This window comes from Manacus candei, unplaced genomic scaffold (genome assembly GCF_025592945.1).
Source record: "Manacus candei isolate 608988 ecotype Guabito, Panama unplaced genomic scaffold, ASM2559294v1 h1tg000053l, whole genome shotgun sequence".
In the NCBI taxonomy this organism is placed as follows: domain Eukaryota; kingdom Metazoa; phylum Chordata; class Aves; order Passeriformes; family Pipridae; genus Manacus; species Manacus candei.
The window spans coordinates 4,078,600-4,101,024 of record NW_026138101.1 but is presented as its reverse complement, the minus strand read 5'-3'; the positions used below and the strand labels follow the sequence as shown (position 1 = coordinate 4,101,024).

The 22,425-nt window shown below is 46.8% G+C and overlaps 1 protein-coding gene across 1 annotated transcript in view; it reads right to left on the bottom strand.

Annotated features, from left to right (window-relative positions):
• Positions 1–22,425, bottom strand: part of NLRC5 (NLR family CARD domain containing 5) — a 35,427-nt gene that overhangs the window by 5,494 nt on the left and 7,508 nt on the right. The window contains exons 7-43 of the mRNA XM_051801874.1: positions 22,319–22,402; positions 22,156–22,239; positions 21,989–22,072; positions 21,368–21,457; positions 20,437–20,487; positions 19,496–19,561; positions 18,703–18,786; positions 18,130–18,213; positions 17,643–17,732; positions 16,970–17,035; positions 16,489–16,566; positions 15,971–16,054; positions 15,662–15,745; positions 14,597–14,686; positions 14,423–14,470; positions 13,891–13,959; positions 13,134–13,217; positions 12,332–12,415; positions 11,343–11,432; positions 11,171–11,233; positions 10,554–10,637; positions 9,849–9,932; positions 9,186–9,275; positions 8,235–8,300; positions 7,645–7,728; positions 7,483–7,566; positions 6,792–6,878; positions 6,258–6,338; positions 5,637–5,720; positions 5,160–5,243; positions 4,449–4,532; positions 3,692–3,775; positions 3,513–3,596; positions 2,749–2,832; positions 2,008–2,091; positions 1,062–1,145; positions 437–520 (exon numbers count right to left, since the gene is read on the bottom strand). Coding sequence (XP_051657834.1) covers positions 437–520; positions 1,062–1,145; positions 2,008–2,091; positions 2,749–2,832; positions 3,513–3,596; positions 3,692–3,775; positions 4,449–4,532; positions 5,160–5,243; positions 5,637–5,720; positions 6,258–6,338; positions 6,792–6,878; positions 7,483–7,566; positions 7,645–7,728; positions 8,235–8,300; positions 9,186–9,275; positions 9,849–9,932; positions 10,554–10,637; positions 11,171–11,233; positions 11,343–11,432; positions 12,332–12,415; positions 13,134–13,217; positions 13,891–13,959; positions 14,423–14,470; positions 14,597–14,686; positions 15,662–15,745; positions 15,971–16,054; positions 16,489–16,566; positions 16,970–17,035; positions 17,643–17,732; positions 18,130–18,213; positions 18,703–18,786; positions 19,496–19,561; positions 20,437–20,487; positions 21,368–21,457; positions 21,989–22,072; positions 22,156–22,239; positions 22,319–22,402 — 2,973 coding nt within the window. The remainder of the gene's footprint in view (positions 1–436; positions 521–1,061; positions 1,146–2,007; positions 2,092–2,748; positions 2,833–3,512; positions 3,597–3,691; positions 3,776–4,448; positions 4,533–5,159; positions 5,244–5,636; positions 5,721–6,257; positions 6,339–6,791; positions 6,879–7,482; positions 7,567–7,644; positions 7,729–8,234; positions 8,301–9,185; positions 9,276–9,848; positions 9,933–10,553; positions 10,638–11,170; positions 11,234–11,342; positions 11,433–12,331; positions 12,416–13,133; positions 13,218–13,890; positions 13,960–14,422; positions 14,471–14,596; positions 14,687–15,661; positions 15,746–15,970; positions 16,055–16,488; positions 16,567–16,969; positions 17,036–17,642; positions 17,733–18,129; positions 18,214–18,702; positions 18,787–19,495; positions 19,562–20,436; positions 20,488–21,367; positions 21,458–21,988; positions 22,073–22,155; positions 22,240–22,318; positions 22,403–22,425) is intronic.

Genomic DNA, 22,425 nt, shown 5'->3' with positions numbered 1-22,425 from the left:
CACAGAGTGATCCCAGTCCATTCTCAGTGTGGAGAAGAGAAGGCTCTGGGGAAGCCTTAGAGCTCCTTTCAGTACCTAAAGGGGCTACAGGGGAGCTGGAAAGGGGCTTTGGACAAGGGCACAGAGTGACAGGACAATGGGAAATGGCTTCAAACTGACAGAGGGCAGTATCAGATTAGATACAAGGAAGAAATCCTTCCCTGTGAGGGTGGTGAGGCCCTGGCACAGGTTGCCCAGAGAAGCTGTGGCTGCCCCAACCCTGGAGTGTCCAAGGCCAGGTTGGATGGGGCTTGGAGCAACCTGGGCTAGTGGAAGGTGCCCCTACCCATGGCAGGGGGTAGAACTAGATGGTCACCCAAGGTCCCTTCCAACCCCAACCACTCTGTGATTCCAGGATACGTTTGGCTCCATCCCAAGTGCACCTGCCATGACCCACCTTATCTCTTCCAGCAGCTCACACACCACCAGGGCCCTGGCCAGCTCCAGCCCTCCTGCCTGCCTGATGTTACTGTGCTGCAAGCTAACAAAGGAAACATAAACATTGGAGGATTATTTTGGAACAAAGCTGTAACAAAAGCTCACATTTAACTTGCCAAGAAGAAAACTGCTAATCTTTTGAACCAATGCCCGGTATCAGTAACAACCTGGGATCCTTGTGGATTAATCTTAAAGAAAAAGTCTGGAAAACAGGGAGGCAACAGTGGGGGCCAGCAAAGCACAGTCAGGCAGTCACTGCAAACACTAAGGCTTAGGTTCCACCAAAACAAGAGGACAGTCAGAAACCAAGATACTCAAAAACAATTTTAAGGCTTATTTTTCTGTATATCCACTACCTGGTTCATCTCTAAAGCTAATGCTGGAAGAGATTAAGCAAGAATAATTTATGTGACTCTGACAACAGAGTACAGTGGAGGGTTTCTCAATCCTGGCACCCTTAAATTACTGTCTAAACAAGAGACCAGTGCACCACCACAGCCTATGCCTTTTCCCATTCCTTCTTTCAGTGATATCCCAAATTATCCAGGATATCCAACCTGCCTGGGGCAGAGGCTGACACTTACTGCAGGATCTTCAGTCTGGTCATGTGAGGCAGAGAGAGGGCAAGTGCTACTGCTGTCCTGTCTCCAAAACCATTCCTTGACAGTCTGGAAGAAGCAGAAATGAAATGTTACTGGTAGTGAGGTTAAGAGCCTCATTCCTCACCTGTGTGTCACCCACACAGATGTGTGACCCCCCATTCCTCACCCACATGTGCATGGGACTATGCTGAAAGGAGTCAATGCCCATGATACAAAGGGCACTGAGGGTGGGAGGAAGGAACAATGAGGTTTTGTAATCCTGCAGAAGTCAAACAGGGAAGTAAAAGTGACTTGCACTTTTCAGGAGCACACTGATGTCCCTCTCTGACTGAGCTGAGCTGGAATTGAACTGAAAAGTTCAACCTTTTCAAGCACTTTTTCATATGTGCCCTTAGTCCACATACTGTAATCTGAAGGCTACATGGGCAGTTCCAGTGTTTTAAATGTAACTTTTTCTGATTTGCCTATTTTTAAATTTTGTTTATTTAATAGGGCAGGACACGTATGTTCTATAAACTGGACTGGAATGGAATGCCAACACATCTGGCTGTGTAAAGCCTCTATCTGTCTTCTTCCCTCCAGTTTTGCAGCCACACAGATTAATGCTGGTTCCTTGGGCAACACAGGCACTGCACAGCCCCTGTGCCTGTGACATTGTCTACAAAACCACAGATTCATCTCCTCCCCACTAATGTTGACTGTACAGTTCTTGGAAATCTCTGAGAGAAACCAGTGAACAACCAACCCCCAGAGCTCCCACACCCAGAACCACACATTCCTTTCCTGTGTAGCAGAGAGTTTTTACTCTGCTCTCATAAGAATCAGGGGCAAAACTGATCCTGGCCTTACTGGAGCCATATCAGATTTGGTTTCTGTGCCTTGATTTTGGCCCAGCTTCCTGAAGGGACACTGGAAATGACACACTTACAGTAACTCCTCAATGTGCTTGCAATGGGCAAGGGCTTCCATCAGCTTTTCCCCTCCAGCAGGACTAGGACAGTTCCCTGAAAGGCTAAAATAAGCATGAGATTCTCAGTGACTAAATGAGAACCAGAATGTACCAGCTTCAGATATTTCACTGTTTGCCTGGTGTGATGGGAGACTTGGGGTCACTGCAATAAAGGGCTACACAGGTCACTGGGAAATGGTTTGGGCATTTGTAGTGCTTTTGTCAAGTGATGAGTAACTCCTGGCCCTGCAGGTACTGAGAGGAAGGAGCAGTTTTCCCTCTCCCAGACAGAAATGGGAATTTCCTTTTCTTGTTTCAAGTCATTTCCAGGATTTTAGTTTCAAAACGTTACAAGGCATACCCCAGAGATGAGCCTGACAAAGAGCCTGGGTGCTCTAATTTCTGTTCCCCTGGGGAAGGGACAGTTTAAATCCTTGTCTAGAGACTGTGTCCTGGCTTTGGCAAATTCTCATTATCACCTCTACTTCCACCAGTAACTCAAAGCAGTGTGGCAACACAGGGGGCCCCCACAATGGGGCAAGGAAAGGTGCTGCCTGGATATGAGACTTGTACAATTCCCCAGAGATTTACTTTCCAGGACACAATTAAACCAGATAGTAGAACATTGTCTAGGAGAAGGTAGCACAGGGATTCCCACCCAAGCTTCTCCACCAACCGTGGCCATGACTAAAACAGCTGGAACAAAACAAAGGGACTCACTTGATTTTCTTCAGGTTTTGCATTTCCAGCAGGACAGCAGCTAGATTTATCAGGCCTGGATCTCCAATATCGTTGTGGCTTAAACTTTAAAGAAGAGAGGCTGTGTTGTAAAGGAAAGCACAAAGTACCAGGCCAAGTTGGAGATCTTATTTAATGTCTCCCATCTGCTGGATGACACCTCGGACCTTAGCAGCAGAATCAAAGAGCTGTTTGTCCTGACTATCTCATGAGAGATTAATAGGTGTTAATGAGGTATTAAAAGATTTGCAAAGAACAGTCAAAATTACTGGATCCTGTTGATGAGTGGGAAATTACTTCAACCAGAATAACAAGACCAGCAACAAGTTGCTATTATTTTCCAAACTGCTAGAGTGGAGAATGGACAGCATCTGGTAAGAGAGAGAGGGGAAAAAGCAGAGGAAGCCTGGGGTTGGCTACGCATTGAGATCTTTTCAGACGGGGCAAGTGCTGGGTCTGAGGCTCTCCCAGGAGAGAAGGGGGCCTCTAGCCCTATTCTGGATCCCAGGGAAGATTTAAATCCAGAGGCTGTTTAATCCATTTGTTATGTGACTGCAGCAGAGTGGGATAAGAACGAATTTTCCTCTTCTGAACATCAAATTCTGCTTTCCTCTAGTCCAAGGTACCTCATACATAAGCATTTTGCAGCCTCCCTGCTTTTGTTTCCACACTGTGTGTAAGCACATCTGGGTCTCTCCATGTGTTGGCACCAGTGGTCACCTCTCTGCAAGAAAGGAGAAACTTACTTGATTTCCTCCATGTAGTGCATATTCCTCAAGGCTTCTGCGAGTCTGGAGCAGCCATCATTCCCAATGCTGTTGTGGTTCAAGCTGGAAACAACATCCAGAGGAAAAAAATGGACCTTCAGCTCCTGTTACTCAGCCTCCCAAGCCGGGCTAGAGGCAAACTGCAGTCACATACTTACATGAGCCTTTTCAGAGATGGCATCTCACAAAGTCCCAACACAAGTTTAGGAATGGCAGCACTGCTGAGCTTCATGCAGCCCAGGCTAAAGGATGAAAGAACACAGGGACAACTCACTACCCATGGGCAGTTGGTGCAGAGGAGGGCAGAACAGGGGTGGGAGACACGTGGGAGTGTATTCCAGTCCCTGGGAATAATCTTCTGTTTTGTTCTCTCATGCAATTCTAATGGATGTGTCTGGATCCTGATAAAATACAAGGAGAATCCCAAAGCTCTAGAACAAGAATCCAGTCCCTTGTGGAGCAAGGTGCCACTGTGACCACAAGATGGCAAAGTTCTCATGACAGTGACACACAGTGCAGTGGCACCTCATCTCAGAAGGATGCCCCACATGTAGGGGCCTGGAAGACCAACCTCTGTGTGAAGGCCTCCAGGTCATCCTCCAGGATTTCTGGGATTACTGCTGGCTCTGGGATTACTGCATGGGAAACACTGCCTTCCAGCTGGGACAAGATCCATGCAGAAACGCTACCAAAACATCTGATTTCTCTGCTGGAATTCCCTGCCACAGACTAGTGATCTCTGTCTCACTATTTATTGTAAGGAAAAAGGAATTGTTTCTTCTTCCCTATCAGAAGTCCTCCACTCATCAGGAAAAGTACATCTGTCCACAGTACAGGAACAGAGAAGCTGCTGTTTAACTAAAGCTTCTAGAAAGACCCATCAGACTCTGGACAGACTGGTAATAACACACTCACTTGAGTTCTTCAATGGCCTGGCAATTCTGCAAGCCCATGATCAAATTATCAGTTCCAGTTGTCATAATACTGCTAGAGGTCAGCCTGCAAAACAGCAAGGATCAAAGAAGAAGATTGGGTCTCAGCATGCTGAAAAAGAGGAGTTTACTCCACTGACAGGCAAGCTGCCCCCTCCCAAACCCCATCCAACATAGACATCAGGGACCAGTAAGTTTGGAGAGATTTTCACACCTCCCATTGCAGGACTAAGAGGACCAGGCAGTTCAGAGATGCTCACATGATGTACATGTACAGTCTCTGCCTGGAGCACTGCCTGGGCCAAACAATCCCCAGAATTTCACTGGGCAGAGATGCCCTTTACAAGCCCTACAAGCTGTTGAAGAGGGCTGTGAAAAGGCTGCTCAAACCAGAAGAAGCTTTTTTACACAGTAGGGTGGTATAAACTTAACTACAGTGTTAACCAAAGCCAAGGTCTCAGTCTCAAATTGCTTTCACTTCAAAAAAGGGGAAAGGAAAAAGCCTCGAGACATGCACATGGTGTATTTAAAACCACCTTTAGCATTAACTGTTGAGTTTGCAACCTAGACATCTCTCCCAGAGCCCAGAGCTCAAGAACATATTCCAGACAAGGAGGGTTCAGAGTGGATTGGTGTGAGGCGCAGGGCTGAGCAAATAATAAATGTGTGGAAAAGACCACAGCTGAGAACATACCCAAACCTCTTCAGCTCTGGAAGAGGTAGCAAAATCCTAACTAGTATTTCTGCTTCATCCTCATGGAGTTCCACATGAGACCATCTGCAAGAAGAGAACAACAGGTCTGGGCTGTGCCATTCACTGGTGACCAAAGGTCTGTGCCAAGCCCACAGCTAAAGCACACCAGGGCAGGGACATTGTGAGGAAGTGGCACACTGATGCTTGGCAAGGTCCCAGGGGAGCTCCCAGCCATGGTGAGAAAGTGTAGGTTATCTGGGCCCAAGGGGATTTAGATGACTTCAAGGGATACACCAGGAGGCCACCAGGTCTGTGGGTCTTTTCTGTTTTCCATTCAAACACTCCAAGTAGGGGACCAAGAGGGCAGGGACTGGGACCTTGCACTGGCCTCTCCACGCCCTGCTGTGTGCTCTCCTGCACTCACTAGGACAAGCTACTCCCCTCCCAAAAAACCCTTTGCAATGCCTGGCCACTCACCTCAGTTCCTGAAGCTGAGCGCATTTTTCCCAAACCCTTTGGTAGAAGGAAGTTTGCCTGATTTCTGGCTTGCACTGACTCAATCTGCAGGAGACAAACACACAACACGACTGCCCATGAGGATCAGCAGCACCTGGTGCCCCTCAGGGCCAGGCTTAGGGACAGATCAGGGCTCTCAAGAGCCCACCCAGGGCTCTCCTGCCACATCCCATTTATGTCACAGCCCAGTGTAGAGAAACACAGCCCGTCCCCACTGCCCAGGGTGACATCTGCCGCCTTCTTCAGCTGCACAAAGGGAAAAAAACACTAATGCTGCTCTCTGCACACTCCTGCAGAAGCCAGCATGTCTTAAGAGTCTTCAAAGTGCTCCTGCCTCCTGAGTGCTCCCGGTCCTGCAGGGAAGGTGGATTTTTTTCCCTCATGCAGGTCCAGTATGGGCCTGAAGGAGAGCAGCCCAAAAGACACGTGTATATGAGCAGGGTTTCTTCCACATGTGTGGCACAGAGGCACTCTGAGACTGAACCCACGGAGACCAGAGCTTTAGAAGCTCTGAAGACATTTTTCAGCCCACGCTGAGCTTCAGAACAAGCAGAAAATAATGAGAAATAGTTGCTTTCTCACCTGCTAACGACAGATTCCACTTTCTCCAGGCAGTGTGGGAACCTTACGTCTAACTGGAAGAGGGTTTTATCTTTACATATCCTGGAAAGGTAGAGATCAGAGAATATCATAAACCTGTGAGCTCTTGAGGGAGAGGAACAATACTATTTTCCATTAAAAAATCAGGACTGGATGGGACGGGACTATGCTGATGCATGAATGCCAACCACCCATCCCTGAAGAGGTTTGCAATGTTTAAACTAGTTTCAAAGCCAGCCTAATCTTGGCACCCTTTCTCTCAAAGGAAACCAGGAACACGGCCCCCTTTCCATTTAACCTTTTGAGGTGTGTGACCATGAACATGCTAAGCACCTCTACCCGCCAGACATTTGGGTTAAACTTGCTTCAAGTTGGCCAGTAGCTCACAAATGCAGTATAGACAGTGAATAAAGAACAGAAGATCAAGATCAAGTGCTGGCTTCAATCCCATTTCCTTAAAAGTATGAGGCTAAAAGAAAATACCTGAAAGACCCCAGAACTTGAGGTGCTACTTACGTGATCTCAGTAATGTTTCCACGGGCCTGGAGAGCCAGCTTGAGAAGGTCCATGACTCTTTCTTTGCACACCCATGGCTCTTCAATGCTGTGAAGCAAGGTACAGAACATAAAGCTCTGCTTTATTTACATGCACAGATCCATCTCTGCCAGCTGAGTGCTCCACACTCTCACATACATAGAAGGGTTGCTCTGCTAAGCAGAGCAATGTCTGCACAGGAAACAGGGTGAAAACTGGGAACAGGCAGAAGTAGCCCAGAGGAGAACACTGACATCAGCTTCCCTCCTGCCTGTGCACCTCTGACAGCAATGAGGGGGAGCCTGGCCCCTGAGCTCTAACATAACACATTTTGGGAGAAGTGGAGAATTCCTTACCCAGGTAAACTGCGGGATACTCCGGCAAGGACACAGTGGGAATGTTGTTCACCAGAATTATCACCCTTCCTTGTAAGGCAGGTAGTGGTTTACAGAGACACAGCACAGATTATGGCCAGAGCTTTACATGATGCTTAGTAGAAATCAAGGATATAAAGCCAAATGCCAATAACTGAGAGTCAGCCATGGTAATTTCTAAGGCCAGTGCTAGCTGTCTTTGGGAAAAACACAGTTCACTTTTGTTTCTCATGAAAGGAGATCTTAGATGACCAGACCAGCCTCAGATCAGTATCTAAAACAGCACAGTGACACAGTACCTGATTTTCAGAGAGCCCAGATCTTTCCTCAGGGAATGCAAAAGTCTTTCTGCAGCTTGGACTGTCACATTGTTATTTGAGGACCTAGAACCAAAGCTCACTGTAAGGAAGAGAGCTCACAAATGAGCCCAACCAAATGGGTCCAAGCAGCCATTAACTCACGTGTATTCCATCAGATCAGTGCAGTTTTCCAGGAGCAAGAACAACTTTTCCAAGTGCTCTGGCTGAAAGTTGCACTCTGCAAGTCTGAAAAGACAAAAAAGGGAATTGGCTTAGTTCACCACAAACAGTTAGGGCTTTTTGACCCAGAAATCTCAGGCATCACAGCCCTTCCCCCACAGAGAAAGAAGGATAGCACCAACACCTTGAACACCTTTCAGGGCCTCCAAAAAAAGATTGTGGCAACACTTCAAAAGCACCTGATGAGATGTTCTGGTAGAGCATACCTGTATGCTAATGGTGCAGCTTTTTGTGTCACCCTGTCCTGTGACAGGGACTGTAGGCACACCTACAGGTGCCCAGGTGAGGAACAGTCAGAGGGAAAGCAGAGAGAGGAAGGGATGTGGGAATCTCTGTGGCAGGAGAAAGCTCTTCTCATCTCAGAAGGTGCATCAAAGGAAATCCATTAGCTATCAGTGTAAAATATCACCATTCCAGGAGGTAGGGGCAAAAAGAGATGTCATCTGCCCTGTCCCTAGAAAAAGGACACCTCCTTTGCCAAAGAAATCACTGCAAAAAATCTGTAACATTACCTCAAAATCTTTCTTGGTTCATTTCTGCTTGTCAGCTTGAGGATTAAAGTTGCTTTGGGGCACAAACTGCACAGAGAAGAAAAGAAAGATTTGGAGGGATGATTACTATTTGTCCCAGTGGTCAGAATTTAACAATACAACCCAGCACAGCAGTGACAGAGTTACCTACCCCTCCCTACAATAAACCAGCCCAGGGAAATGCTTCAATGAGGCCTCACTAATGCTAAATTGGCATAAGGCAGCACTGGTGTTTGGAGAATAAATCCTGACCTGTCCTGCTTTTGTCTGCCTCCTGTCCCTGCACTCTCTGCCAAGCTCTGGGGAGAGGGAAAACAGGAGACTGATCAGCTTTAAAATAGTCCAGCCCAAAGACTCAGCACCCACATTTAACTGCAGGAATGAATGGAAGTGCCCTGGTTAAAACTGATTCAGGACCAACTGGTGCCATGACCATAAACACTGATAAGGTCAGATGTGCAGAACGGGCCAGCCCTGTGACTGGAATCTGTGAGAAAAGCACTTTATGCCAGTGCAACAGGCCCAGAGCCCATGGGCTATTTTTGCCTGAGAGGAAAGGAGATAAAGATGCAAATCCAAGTAAGGAACACTGGAAATTTCTTTCCATAGGTTCTGAAATCTCAACATACTGAAGTGAATTTTAGAAAGCAAATGCTGACTCCTGCCCTGAAGAGGTTCATTAACAGATACATACATGATAACTGGTACAGCTGTGTGTCTGTGCACAGAAATGGTGTGGCCCTGTGCAAAAACAGTTCTGCTGTTATGTTTTGCCATTAGAAATGGACATAAACAAAAGCTTTGCATGCACCTGTACACAAAGGTAGTTGAAAACCTGCCACTCGTCATGATTACCTGAAGATCACAAACTTTCAATAATTAAGAGGAAAACAAGCAAGGAAGCATCAGAAACTAGTGAAGAGAAACACTCACCTGACTTGAACTTCAGTGGTGTTTCCAGAGGTGACGAAGGCATTTACGAGATGCAGAACTCCATCCTGAGAAATCCTGTTATGGCTGAGACTGCAGAGAAGAGAAGGACAGATTTTTTAGGTGCCAGGAGTCGAGGCTGTCCCCAGGCCACAGTGGCAAAATTCAAGCTGGCACTGAAGGCAGAGCAGTCTGTGGGGTGCTGAGCCCCTCTGGCTGTGCTTGATGCACTGACCCCCTCCAAGACACACTGCTGATGACTTGGGGGACACAGCAACTATTTGCCTCTTACACTACAGAGGCAGCATCTGCTATCCCACCAGAAAGGGAAGGGGAGAGGCTGGTGTAGGGCACAGCTCAGCTCAGAGAACCTCTGGGTCTTGAGTAACTCAAAGAGGACAACATACACGGAAAAGTGATGAACTGAAAACTCAGTGGACTGGATCAGCTTCTGTCACACCACCCCACTCTGGTCCCTGTTTCCTCCTGCTGACACTAATAAAAAGACCTTTACTTACTTCAGCAGGTTTTGAGTCACCCTGGCCTCACTCAGACCTTTCCTCCCAAGGCAGGAGAGGGCAAGAAGTAAGACAAGCAGCTTTGTGAGGGGGTCACACGAACACTTTTCTGCTCAGGACACCTCAGATTCACAGTGTGTTTTCTTACTTGAGGGAACAGGAAATGGGCACTTGATGCAAGTGGTCCAAAAGGCACCTCAGGCCTTCATCTCCCAGCTGATTCCTGGAGAGACTGAAAGCAGAAGAACAATGTGGCCAAACAAAACTCAGCCTTTGGAACTGGTTGCCCAGAGAGGTGGGGGATGCCCCATCCCTGGAAATATTCAAGGCCTGGCTGGACAGAGTTCTGAGCAACCTGATTTAGCTGAAGATGTCCCTGCTCGTGACAGGGTGTTAGACTAGATGGCCTTTAAAGGCCCCTTCCAACACAAATCATTCCATAATTCTATGTTTCTTTTAAACAGCAATGCTCCTCTGAGAAGCCTTGAAGGAAAAACTCAAATTTCCTGGACTTAGATCCCACCCTGGTCAATAATGGTCTGCTTAAAACAAACCACTGGTTTATGAAACAACCTCATGCATAAGCTCAGACGAAGAGCTCTGAACACAAGCTCAGAGTAGAGCCCAGGTAGAGCAACAACTGCCTCAAAACAGCCCCACAGAGTGAAAATCCCAAGGAAGTTGTCCCACCAGCTCAAGCCCTCTTAAAATATATAAATATATATATAAAGGACCTGTGTTATTTCTAATTGATTTTACTTCTGAACAGTCTGAAGGAGCACACACACCCATGCTGAACCATGCCAACCCAAGGTTGGTTCAAGGTCATGGTGACACCCCAAGCCCCACTTACTCCACTTCTGCCAGCCACCCATGCTGCTCCAGGACACTGCAGAGCTCCTCTACCTGCCCTTCCCCGATGGCACAGTCTGTCAGCCTGCGTGTGAGACAGCAGGAGAGTCAAAGCATGGCCAGCAACCAGGCTCAGCCTGGGCACTGAGAGCTGCACCAGCCTCTGTGCAACATTCACATTTTTTGCCATCTCCTTGGTGCTGAACTGAAGACACGTTACAGTCTTTCCAGGGGCACCCGGGAACCATCCCCACCAGAGAGGCTGCAGACACGTGTCAGACACACACGTCACACAGGTGTTCATGTGGAGATTATCACCCACAATTTGAGGCACACATTTGGGAAATGCAGTGACTAGCACTGAGTTCAGGTGCTTGTGATGACCATGAGCAGTCCAGTGGCCACTCGAGAAAGGCACAGGCCTCTGCCGTCCCCATGCATCCAAATGGTTTGGGGTTGCACTTAGGCACATGATTTGAGCCCCAAAGCTTCAATTACAAGCCCAAACTCCTTGGCTACCAGTTCATGAACTCCCAATACAAGAGGAAACTTGCCTCCCTGCACTAGTGCTTCCAACCCAACCACAAGTGAATTACAATAAGTGTTGTATGCCAGTACCTGCAGGATGCCTTCTGGCTTTGCATGCTTGCTCCTAAATGCAAAAAGGCCTTTTCACTCGACCTGAAGCGGACACAAAAGACAGTCCTTCAGCAATGCTCTTTGAAGATGACAAGCTTTGTAGTCACTTTAAAGCTGAGTTGCTGGACTCCAAACAGTGTGAGTGCCTTACCAGACATCCACCATTCTGATCCGCTCACAGAGGTTGATGGAGTTGAGGAGTAAAACAGCACAACGTGGGGACAATGTGTTTTGCCTAATACTGAAAAGGAGGATAAAGAGAAAACAGTGAAATCAGAAGAAGAAGAGCTCCAATACACACGGCCCAATTTTCCCGTTGTTTACTTCAAGATGCAAAAGGTTGGACCCATCCCATCTAATTCAGGACCAGAGAGCAAGGATCTAAAGGTTTGAGCACTGGCACCGAGCATCCCTTTAAGTAAAGGAGAATCTCCTTTAGTCCCCTTTGACTAAAAAGGGAGTACACGAAGGGCTTACACTGAAAAACTCCTCTTTGGGGTTACTGGAATAGAGATACCCCAGACTGGAAGCAACCTCCTGACTGGGCAAATCCAGTCTCTCAAGATGCTGCAGCTCCTCCATGCTACATCTTGTGAAAGATGGCCAAGCCCCTTCTGGGCTTTTTGTCCACATGGTGGAGTGCCCTAGCCCCTGATAGCACTTCTCTGGCCTAAATTCCCACCCTCAATGGCCAATATGCTGCCAGAAAACACTTTTGGTGTCAAGTGTGGCAGGATGTCAGATCCACTCAGGGGCAGAGCTGTGAGATGCTGACCACACAAACGGGTGGTGTGCTGTCACCATGTGTCAACCAGCAGTTCCTACACCTGTTATGGATGCTGGAAGTCATGTTCCATGGGACTTGCTAAGTGAGGGTTATGTGGCATGCTGTGCCTGGGGCAGATACCTCTCCTCCTGTCCTTTTTTTCCCTGCTGCTAAATGTCATTAAAGAAAAAAGGTTCTCTGCTGCTTTGCTTCTAGAAACAAGACAGGAATGGGTTTGAAAGCATTTCTGCGTTTTCTCTGCCTAGTCTGTTCATCTAAAATTACTGATTAATGCTCCTAAGATATGCAGTGTACTAACACTTTCCAAATCAATGTTTCATGGCAGCAGTCAAAGCAGGGACCCCGAACATTACCTCAGCAGTGTCAGATGAGGGAGGGATGGCAGGAAGCTCAGTAATGTCTCAATGCTCTGGTCACTCAATGAATTTCCAGAGAGACTGCAGAACATGGAATGAAACAAAACGCAAGAGAAACTGGGACAATCTGTAAGAATTTCTGTAACATTTATATAGACATGCACACACATGTTGTTACAGGCAAATTCTGAGAAAGGACACATCCAGAAATGCCATGAAAGCTGGGCAAGATTTAGTCCTTACAGGCTAATCTCTGTGTTTCCCTATATCCTGTAGCCAATTAACATTGCAGTTTCAATAATCTTACCTTTCCATTACTGTAAATGTATAAAATGATGCCACTGATGTTTTATGCACCTAATAGGGGACCAGTAATTTTCTCATTTTCTTGGTGCCCAGCTCCCTCCTGGAGTGACCAGCCCTTCAGGAGTTCTGTTCATGGCTTAGTGGCCCAGGTTCCCCTGCTCTGGCTGTCCTGCAAGCCAAGGTCTTGAGAAATAGATGGCAACACTTGTTTCTGGACACAGGATTGAGGCAGACTATGAGAACACATATGTGTTCTGGGGTGTTCACACACTGAAATGGTAGACTCAGGTGAAGCCAAGCTCTCTTTGAAACAGGACAGTAGAAAGTGTGGCTTTATCTAAGCACCTGTGACAAGTTCTGTGGGGATTCCTGGGAGGCTGTGGTGAGAGGGAAGCTGATTTACACCAACTGCCACCCTGAACATCGACTCTGTATCTGCAGGCTGGGGAGACAGACAGACAGACAGACAGGCTGCCAAGTGCACAACACTTACTCGATTTCTGTCAGCTGGGGACATTGAACCAGTATCTGGCACAGCCTGGTCACGTCCTCTGGACCCAATCTGCAGTCCCTGAGACTGAAGGAAGGAGACAAAGCACTGAACATTTCCCATGACCATGGTGTGGCAACACTCCCTTCATATCCCAGAGCCTCACATCCTAGGACAAGGTCCACAGCAACCCTCTCTCTTTCACCACGTATATTTTGCTGCCCACAATATAGGACTGAGAAGTCAAAAATCTGCAAGAACCAGATTATTTTATCTACTCTGAGCTGATTCAAAAGAGCCAGTCCACCAAAATACCATATCACTTTGGGTGTTGCCTCCCTAGAGCCACATCACTGGTACTTAAATTGTCCCAGGAGACTGGACAGCATCTTTCCCAGCTCAGCGCTGTCTCAGCTATCCCAGAGAAGGGCTGGAAATGGTGTCTCCAATGTCCTTCTCCAAGAAGGAAATACAGAAACCTCTTTGGGTGACAAACTGGCAGGTCTCCATGGGATGAATGTAGCAGCCAGACAGATCTGTATCTCATTATTTATGGGTAGAAGCTTCCTCTGCAGGAAAGCAAGACAATGCCCTCAAACCTAGCCAAGCCAAAGATGCACTATTTATTTGCCTCTCTGAGGAGACACAGCTGGAGGGGTGGGTCTGTTCCACCCACTAAAGATACACTAAAGATATCTGCACTAAAGATACAGATCCCTACAGCCATCTCTCCCTCCTGAGTGACAAAAGGAAGCCATACCAAAAACATCGTCCTTTCGCTTTGTGCTTGGGATGTGCCAGGAAACCACTTCTCCATCTGCTGGCACTGCTGGGGAAAGAAGTTTAGCCCATGAGTTGTGCTCATGTTATTGGCTGTGTGGGGCTGACTCCCCAGGAACAGGGTGAGGTGGTGGCAGTGGCCTCACACTCTGATCTGCCTCTTCTCACCGTGTGCCAGAACTAGGTTTACTCATGCCCAGAAGAAAAAGAGCCTTATTATCCCTCCTCCAGACTCCAGAGAGTTCTGCACCCACTCTGCTGGGTGGCATTTGCTCTGTCCTTGCCTAGCAGGGAAATGACTGCAGCCTGGATCAGCAGTTGGACACTGCTGGCCTCAAGCTGCTGTCAATCCATGAGCCACGAAACAGCTCATCCTGCTTCCCCCACCCTGACTGGAGTGTGGAGCCAAGTGACCTTTTAATTGTCATGCCTCAGGGACTCACACAGCACCATCTATTTAAGATTTCATAAGGAGGGGTTTGAAAGCCTTAGATGAGTGGGTATGATTTTACCTGACTCTTTCCCAAAAGGTTAGATGAACCACCTGCATGTGTCCTAAGCTGCAACCAGAAAAGAACACCATCAGCGTGGAGTTTGGTGACACATGCTCCTGTATCACTCCTCAAAAAACAACAGCTTGAGGTTTTGAATTGAAAAAAAAATAGGAAAAGTACTCCTGGTCATACCTGAGGCTCATTGTTTTAATGTGTTCCAACGTAGATAAGGACTGAGCTAAGAAAAACACAGAGTTCAGAGAGATCTGGTTGTCATTAAACCTACACAAAGAAGAGATGAAATCAGCTGCTGCAAGCAAAATACTGGCAATTTATACCACATCATACAGTGACATTGATCCTTGTCCAGCTCTCTCAGACTGCTTCTTTGCCACCTTCTGCCTGTGCTTCCAACTACAGTTCTGCAAACACAACTCACTCCAGTATTTTTTTAAATTCGTCCCTCACTTTTAGAGTTCAGAGAATCACAGAATAACTGAGGTTGGAATGGACCTCTAGAGCTGATCTAGTCAAGCTCTCCTGCTCAGAGGAGGGTTAGACTAGAGCAGGCTGCCCAGGATATTGTACAGCTGGGTTTCTAACACCTCCAAAGGTGGAGAATCCACTGTCCCTCAGGGAAACCTGTTCTAGTGAGACTGTTAGGAACTGGAAGTCTTGAGGGCAGTTCAATTAATCCAACAGGAGCCATAAATATTTCTTTCAATAAAGCAGAATGGTGCTGTACTCCTAAAGCCACAGTGCTGTATAGTGCATTTGCAGTGGGTGAAATACTCAGGTAAACCTGTGCCACCACTGCAGATGAATTCAGACTCCACCACTGGAGCTGGAGCTCCCCATCTGCAGCTCCCCAGCATTTCTCTTCCAAAGCTGTTCCCCTCGGGAGAGGAAGGACTGCTACCCCTCCCCATAAGGAACCAGGAGAGGAAAAGTTCAGTGGCCTGTAAAAGACCTCAGGCTGTTTTAGAAACCAGGTGCTACACCTCACACAAAACCACCTGTCCCCTTCACGGAGGGCTGAGCAGAGAGACTCTCAGGCACTGATCTCAACCAAGCTTCAGGTGGAGTCAATCTGTTCTGGACTAGAGGTGGGGACAGACCAGGCAGCACCGTGGATCCCAGCACAAAATATTCCTGTAGCTGATCCCAAAGAGCCCTTTCCAAATGTGGACCATGCTTCCACAACCAATACTTCCACAAAACCCAGTCCATGAATAAGGAGAAACAGGAGCTACTCACTTGAGAGAACTTAACATTTTCATGTTCGGGAGGCACTGAAAGAGCTGCAACAGTCCCTCGTCTCCCAGGCAATTATTTGACAGGCTAGGATTTAAAAAAAAGGCATTTCATTTTCATAGGAAAAAAAAAAACAATAGGCACCATCAGCTCTTAGTAACAAGAGCTCTGAAAGCAGGATACAGGCACTTTAATGTCTCTACCACACTCTATATACAACACTGCAGAACAGACAAGTGGCATTTTCTCAGTATCCCAAAAAACTGCTGATAAAGACCACCAGAGTTAAGACCATAGTTAAGAAGGACTCACTCCAGCTCAGAGATGTGGCCACATTCCTTCAGGGCTGCACACAGATTCTCCAGGTCACTGCCTTTAAAGCTGCTGTCTGTCAGCCTAGGGGAAAAGAGAAATCAGTCGAGCGGTTTTGCAGGATTGCAAACAAAATTGTAAACCTCGCTCCTTCAGAAAGCTAGAGAATAAACGAGGTAATAATGAAAATAAAAAAATCTCCTTGAAATATCTCGCTGTTCACCAGCTCCTGCAGAGCCTCTGGGTGAGCAGCCACCCCCTGCCCAGTGCTGCAGGTCCCTGTGCCCTCTGTTAGGCACAGGGTGGGCACTAGGACAGGGCCCCTCCAGCCAATCCCCCCAACCCAGGGCACAGCCTGCAGCTCACATGGCAGCTGCACCCCGAGCCACTGGCACTGGAGGGATTCCTCAACATTTTCCAGCTCTCTTGTGATTCACCATCCAGAGATGCAGTTTACATCAGCTGTAGGATCCAGAGACAGGACATGCATGAAATACGATGAAAATTTGCCAGGGTACCTTATTTTATGGGGGATGGTAGGTGTCTGGTTTTCCTCCTGGTATTTTTGGTCATCAGCAGAGAACAGAGTCTCTCCCCTAAGGGAGCAGAAAACCAGGGAAAGGTAAAACACTTATGCTTTAGGATTTGGCATACCCCTGGGGCTACCCTGGCTCTAGCCCACACCCATGTCTTGCCAATAGCAAGCTCCCCTTTTCTAACCAAATATTTGAGCAATCAGGCAATGGGGGAGAAGGGCAGAGATATATTTCTATCTAAGCTAGAATTTGATGGAAAATTCAGGTTTTGCCTAAACATGTTTTGTGAAGAGTCCACATCTGTGCAAAAATCTTGACTATTCACAACTAAATGGAGCTGACTAAACTAATTAACTAAACTGTAACACTACAACTAAAAACTATAACATAACTAACTCTGACTATTCATAACTAAATGGAACATGCCAATCCTAAAATATCACCATTTTTGCACACACTCTACCTTAGAGGAAGGGAAGAAAACTCTCTGTCTTCTGTAAACCTCAGCACTGCAGTCTTATGACGAAGGCTGTGAAAAAGAAGAGTCAATCAATGTCACACTTCGGTTATTTACAGAACTTTTTGTTTTAAGACTGTTTGGTTTTGTTCTGCAAAACTCTTTGGTGACACCAATCACTTAAAATGCCCCAAAAGCAAGCAAAAAATTATCTCCATCAGCTTTAAATCCCAATCGGGTCAAACTATGCAATATCAGATAGTCCAGCTCCTCTGAATCATTAGAGGAAGAGCAGACAACATTGTTATACTTTAGCTCCAGTGGGTTTTCAAGCAAAAGTAATAGAGAGAACTTCCAGTTCTGCTCCAGGAGGTGTCACCAGTTCCCACACTCCACAGAGATCCTGTCTCCAAAACTTCCCAAGGCAGAGAGCAGGGAATTGTCCAAAACTGCCCCCACACAGTAAGGGACACACATTTCTGTAGCCTCTCAAATTCTGGTCAGTGGCTCCAATAAAATCAGTTTACATCAATGTATCAATCAGTCCCAGTGTTAGTAACCACCTTGGGACACGTTCTTCACCTGCCCCACTTCAGAGGTGACTCAACAAAAACCTCAGAACAGAAATGTCAGACTTGCATATTGGGATTAACTCCAGGAATGGTTAAGACCTACATACCTGAATTGTACCTCCATCACCTTCTGGCAGGTTTTTAGTGACTTTAACAGGCTGCAAATGCCAGTGACAGAGAGGTGGTTTTGACTGAGACTAAGAAAGAAAAAAAAAGGCAATTAGCTGGTCCCTGAAATCACAGTTCCAAGTGGAAGCAGCCATCAGTGTGCTGTGTGATTGAACCCATCTCACTTCAGAAGTGGCGTGGTGGAAAACACACAGGACCACTGCTCCTCAGGAAGGGGTTTTAATGAAAGAGCACTTCAGCACTTTGGATGCATTTGGACCAGTTTCCATGTGTGACACTGAGCAAGTGACCACCTTCAGCCTGGATTATCTCACGGGCTGAGTCTCACCCTTCCTCAAGAGCTGCTGCTGTAGCACTGGTCTGGGTGAGCCTTTTGCCTCCTCCATCCACGCTCAGCATCCCTGTACAGTCCTTGCCAGGCTCAAGGAAAGAGGGCAAGTTGGTTTTGTACAAGGCAACACTTACTCCAGCTGCTTTGAAATTGATATCCGAGGGAGACTTTCCAGCAGGCAACAGCAGCCTTCATCTCCAAGCTTGTTACCTGATAAACTGAAGCATTTTCCAGTTAGTGGGGGCTGTTTTGAACAGTATAAACAACAAAGCCCTCAAACTCTGCTTGCTTTCCCTTTCCTGCAATTGCTTTTTTGCCTGGACTGTTGTTCTGTCCCAGCTCAAACTTCCCTGGTTATCTCTGCATGAATCAACTCCAGACGAGAAGTTTTATCCCTAGGAAAACATTATTCATGTTTTAGCCCCCAAACCATCTTACTTTAGAAAACCTATGTAGGAATACAAAAGAGGAGCCAAATGTGACTAGACAAAGAGTGCTGGGACCTTTCCTGGGGTCTGACTGCCCTCTGATATTACTCTACCTGTAACATCCCTGGTCTAGTGGAAGGTGTCCTTGTCCATGGTGAGGGGGTAGAACCAGATGATCTTTAAGGCCCTTTCCAACCCAAACCAGCCTGTGATTCTATGATCCCCTGCTCCCCACCACCCACCTACGGCCCCTCAACAGGAAGGAGAGGTGGCACTTACTCCACTTCAGAGAGGCAGGGGCAGCTCTGGAGAATGGCAACGATGCCCGTGGCATGTTGGGGAGACAGGCTGCGATCCTGCAGGCTGTGAACAGGGAGGGTTGGTGAGCAGTGAGGGCATGGGGGGCCCAGGCATCTCTGGTGTATGTCTCTCCAAATGAGAGCACGCAGAAGCAGGACCAGCAGAGGGAGCTTTTACTCTGCTCTGCCATACAATCCTTGGTATATATTACTCTGTTTCCTTATGGCCAGGGCTGCAAAAGGAGTGCCCAGGGATGCACTTCCAGAGGGCTGTGCAAGTGCAACACCTTGTGTGAGAGCTGCCTGGCACTGCCAACCCAGAGAAGGGGATGGCTCTAATTGTTCCTGTTGTGCAGGGGGGTGAGGGAAGGAGAAGGAGGTAAGGGAGGGCCATTTCCCAGCTTTGAGATCTCAGATAACGTGCTTGAGTTCTTCTTTCAGCAAACCAATACTCCTCTGGAGCCCAGGCAAGAAAGAAAACTGTGGCTCATGCTTTTGGCAGTCAGTAGAACATATGGCAAGATGGGCATTATCAAAGGAACTCTGCCTCTCTAGGGCTGCAGAGCCCAACACAAAAGAAATAAACTCACTGGCTGGGCCAGACAGGGATTTCTATTGATATTTTCATTTACTGATTCAGTAATTCAAACATTTTCAGTAGAGGAAATATCCTCTGTCCTTAAGGACCAACACAGCTGCTATTCTTGCCCTTCTGTAGTACCTGTCATCTGCAAATCACATGTACCAGCAGGACTTTCAATGCCTTCTCTTACCATAACTTCACTTGTCTAGTTGGAATTACATGTTCCTTATTCTCTTCCGACCTCAAATCCAAAGATCTGCAAACAAGCAAAATATTTGGCCTTTAATACGCCTTCATGAAATACCTGATGACTTGGGTGCTGGTCAATATTTTCTGACAGAAACAACAAGGTTTTGTTCTGTCCAACCACTCCATGCAAGGTTAAGTGGCTTCCAAAATCCAGAAGAGTTTAATTGGGAGATGCAGTCCACATGTCCACATACACATTTCATTGTATATTTGATTCAACTGGATAACTGAGCCCCAGTTCAAAGGTGCTATTAAGATGTAGGATGTTTTGCCTCCTTGTGGGATTGGGCCACCCCAGGAAGGGATAAACATATGACCTGCACCAGGTGGCCCACAAGAGCACAAGAACTGTTCAGGCATCTGAACAGGAGCAATTTCTGGCTGACTCAGGACCAGGATGAGTCAGTTGGCACACGAATGCAAAACACTGAGGTCCCTTGAGGTCTGCACAACACGGGGCAAGGTGAGTACCCTGTCAGGGAGCAAGAGATTATTTCACGGTTTCTTAATTAAGGTCAAATCCACCGTTCCCTCAAAAGTATGCATAAGAAAGGAGAGCACAAGAGCCAGACAAAGAAGGAGCAAGGTATCCTCCTTCATCTTCCTCATGTTCATCTGTTTTTCAGCAGTTTTGCAACAGACACATGGCACTTCAAGCTTGCACAGGCACTAGGGCTCTGCCTTTGTGGAACTGGCTGGTGGGTGTGTGCAAAACCCAGCTATTTTGGTTACATTTCACCTCGCTCAGGAGGACCCAGCTCTGCCAGATGCAAGGGCAGAGGCGACCAGTTCTGCTGCTGGGGCGGTTTATGGTGACACCAAGCTGATGGTTGGGCTCAGCATAACCCCGAATACAGCGTAACCCCAAGGGCAGCTTCTCACCTTGGAACTTTCCTGGATGGGCCAGAAAAATAAATCATCACAGTGTCCCTCCTGAAAAAGAGATCCAAGCCAACGTTAGGGCACGGGTGGAAGGATGCAATTTATTTAGCAGAGGTGATCAGTAAGGACCAAATCTGTTGCCTGGGTGCTAAAGAGGGCCTTGACATCTGCCACGACAGCACGTTGCCACGGGTGAGCAGCTGATCAACCGTGTGGCTAAGGGGGCACCAGGACACCCCACACGTGGAACTGGGGCTGCAGTGCAGATGAGAGGGTGACACAGCTAAAAATATTGGGCCAGGATTCTTTTTTTTTTTTATGCAAGACCAGAAATTTTTTTGGAAAGGGGTTTGGTAGAAACTCCATTCCAGCAAGAGACGTAAGAAAAAGCTGTGTGTAACTTGAGTTACACCAGGGATTACTTTGGCCTGTTAAATTTAGAACATAAGACAGCCATAAAAGCCAGGATTTGAAAAAAATCTACCCTTTCTCTGTCATCCTGGACATATGAAAACACCAAACCCTGTAATTTAAAGGAATGCAGAGTTAGAGCTACTTAAATCCACACATTTTTAATAAACTTATCTGGTTTACAGCAAATTTATGCTAGTTGGTAAAGAATTTCCTAGCTGGTATATTGCAGAGCTTAAAAGCAAGTTTAAATCCTGTTATATAAGAAGAAATATCACACCCCACAAGTGAATTTAGAGACCAAGGATAAAATGACCTATTAAAAAAAAAAACCACAAAGAGGAAGTACATGATAAGGTGAATTCACGTTTTGTTTCCAACAGAAAAGAAAAAGGAGTCAGATTAATTTATGTTCACTTTGATTAGCCGGCAATTAAGCTTTAAAACAGTGTCCATTTGAAAAGTCAGCATCTAAAGAGACAGCCTATTTGCTTTTGTAACAGCTCTCATGTGTTGGTACCTGACACACAGTTCAGTGGCATTTTGACAGGCGACAACTTCCTCTGCCAGAGCGAGAACAGCATTCAAGGAGAGGTGGTTGTTGCTGAGACTGTGAACACAAGGAAAAACATCACCTCAGCTGCTGGATCCCACAGCACACTCCTTTGTTACACAAATGCCCTCTGCTCTGCACCCTGAACGACCTGAAGTGCAACGTTCTTTACTTCTAAACACCTGAATTTTGCAACAGAAGCTTTATCAGGTCATAGTCCTTTCTCTGCAAGCTATAGCTCCCATGAATTTAGCATCAGGGATAACCTCTTTACGTGCAACAGAAGGATCATTAACTGATTTTGGGTTAGTTAGGGAATGTACTTCACACCTGCATAATTACATAACCAATGCACAGTGCAGTTAAACTCCTGCTACAACAAATCCAATTTAAGTATGGAATATTAAAGCAGTGAGGTCAAAACACAGCCTTCCAGCCTCTGAGGGTTTATTCTTTAATTGCATGTTCATTCTGTTTCATTACCTGTTGGACCTCATTAAACATGAAACGTAAGGTCTTGCTTCTACAAATCCTGTGCTTGTTCTCACAGCTACCATTTTCAGTAGGTTTAAGCCACTTTTCACTCACTCTATTTTCTTCAGATTTTCCATTCTGGAGAACAGGTCCATCACCCTCTTCACCTCTGGATCCCGTATCCGATTGTCCTGCAAGCTGCACAGATTCATCCTCATCAGTGTCCCAGGCCCCCAGGGAATGAACAGTTGATTTGAGGGTCATTGCCACAACACACTCACTTTATTTCCTCAAGCTGGAGGCACTGTGATGACGCCTGGACCAAGTTAGTCATCCCCTCAGCTGTGATGCTGCTGCCTGTCAACCTGGAGTGAGCCAATGTAGTTAAACTGATAGGGAACAGACAGGAGAGAGAAGGCTCTGACACTACAAGCAGAGACTTACTCTAGTTTCTTCAGGCTCCCCATTCCTTGTAAGCCCTTTGAAAGAGCAGCAGCAAAGTCATCACCACATCTCCTGCTGCGAAAGCTAAAACATGAAGAAAAGGGGGA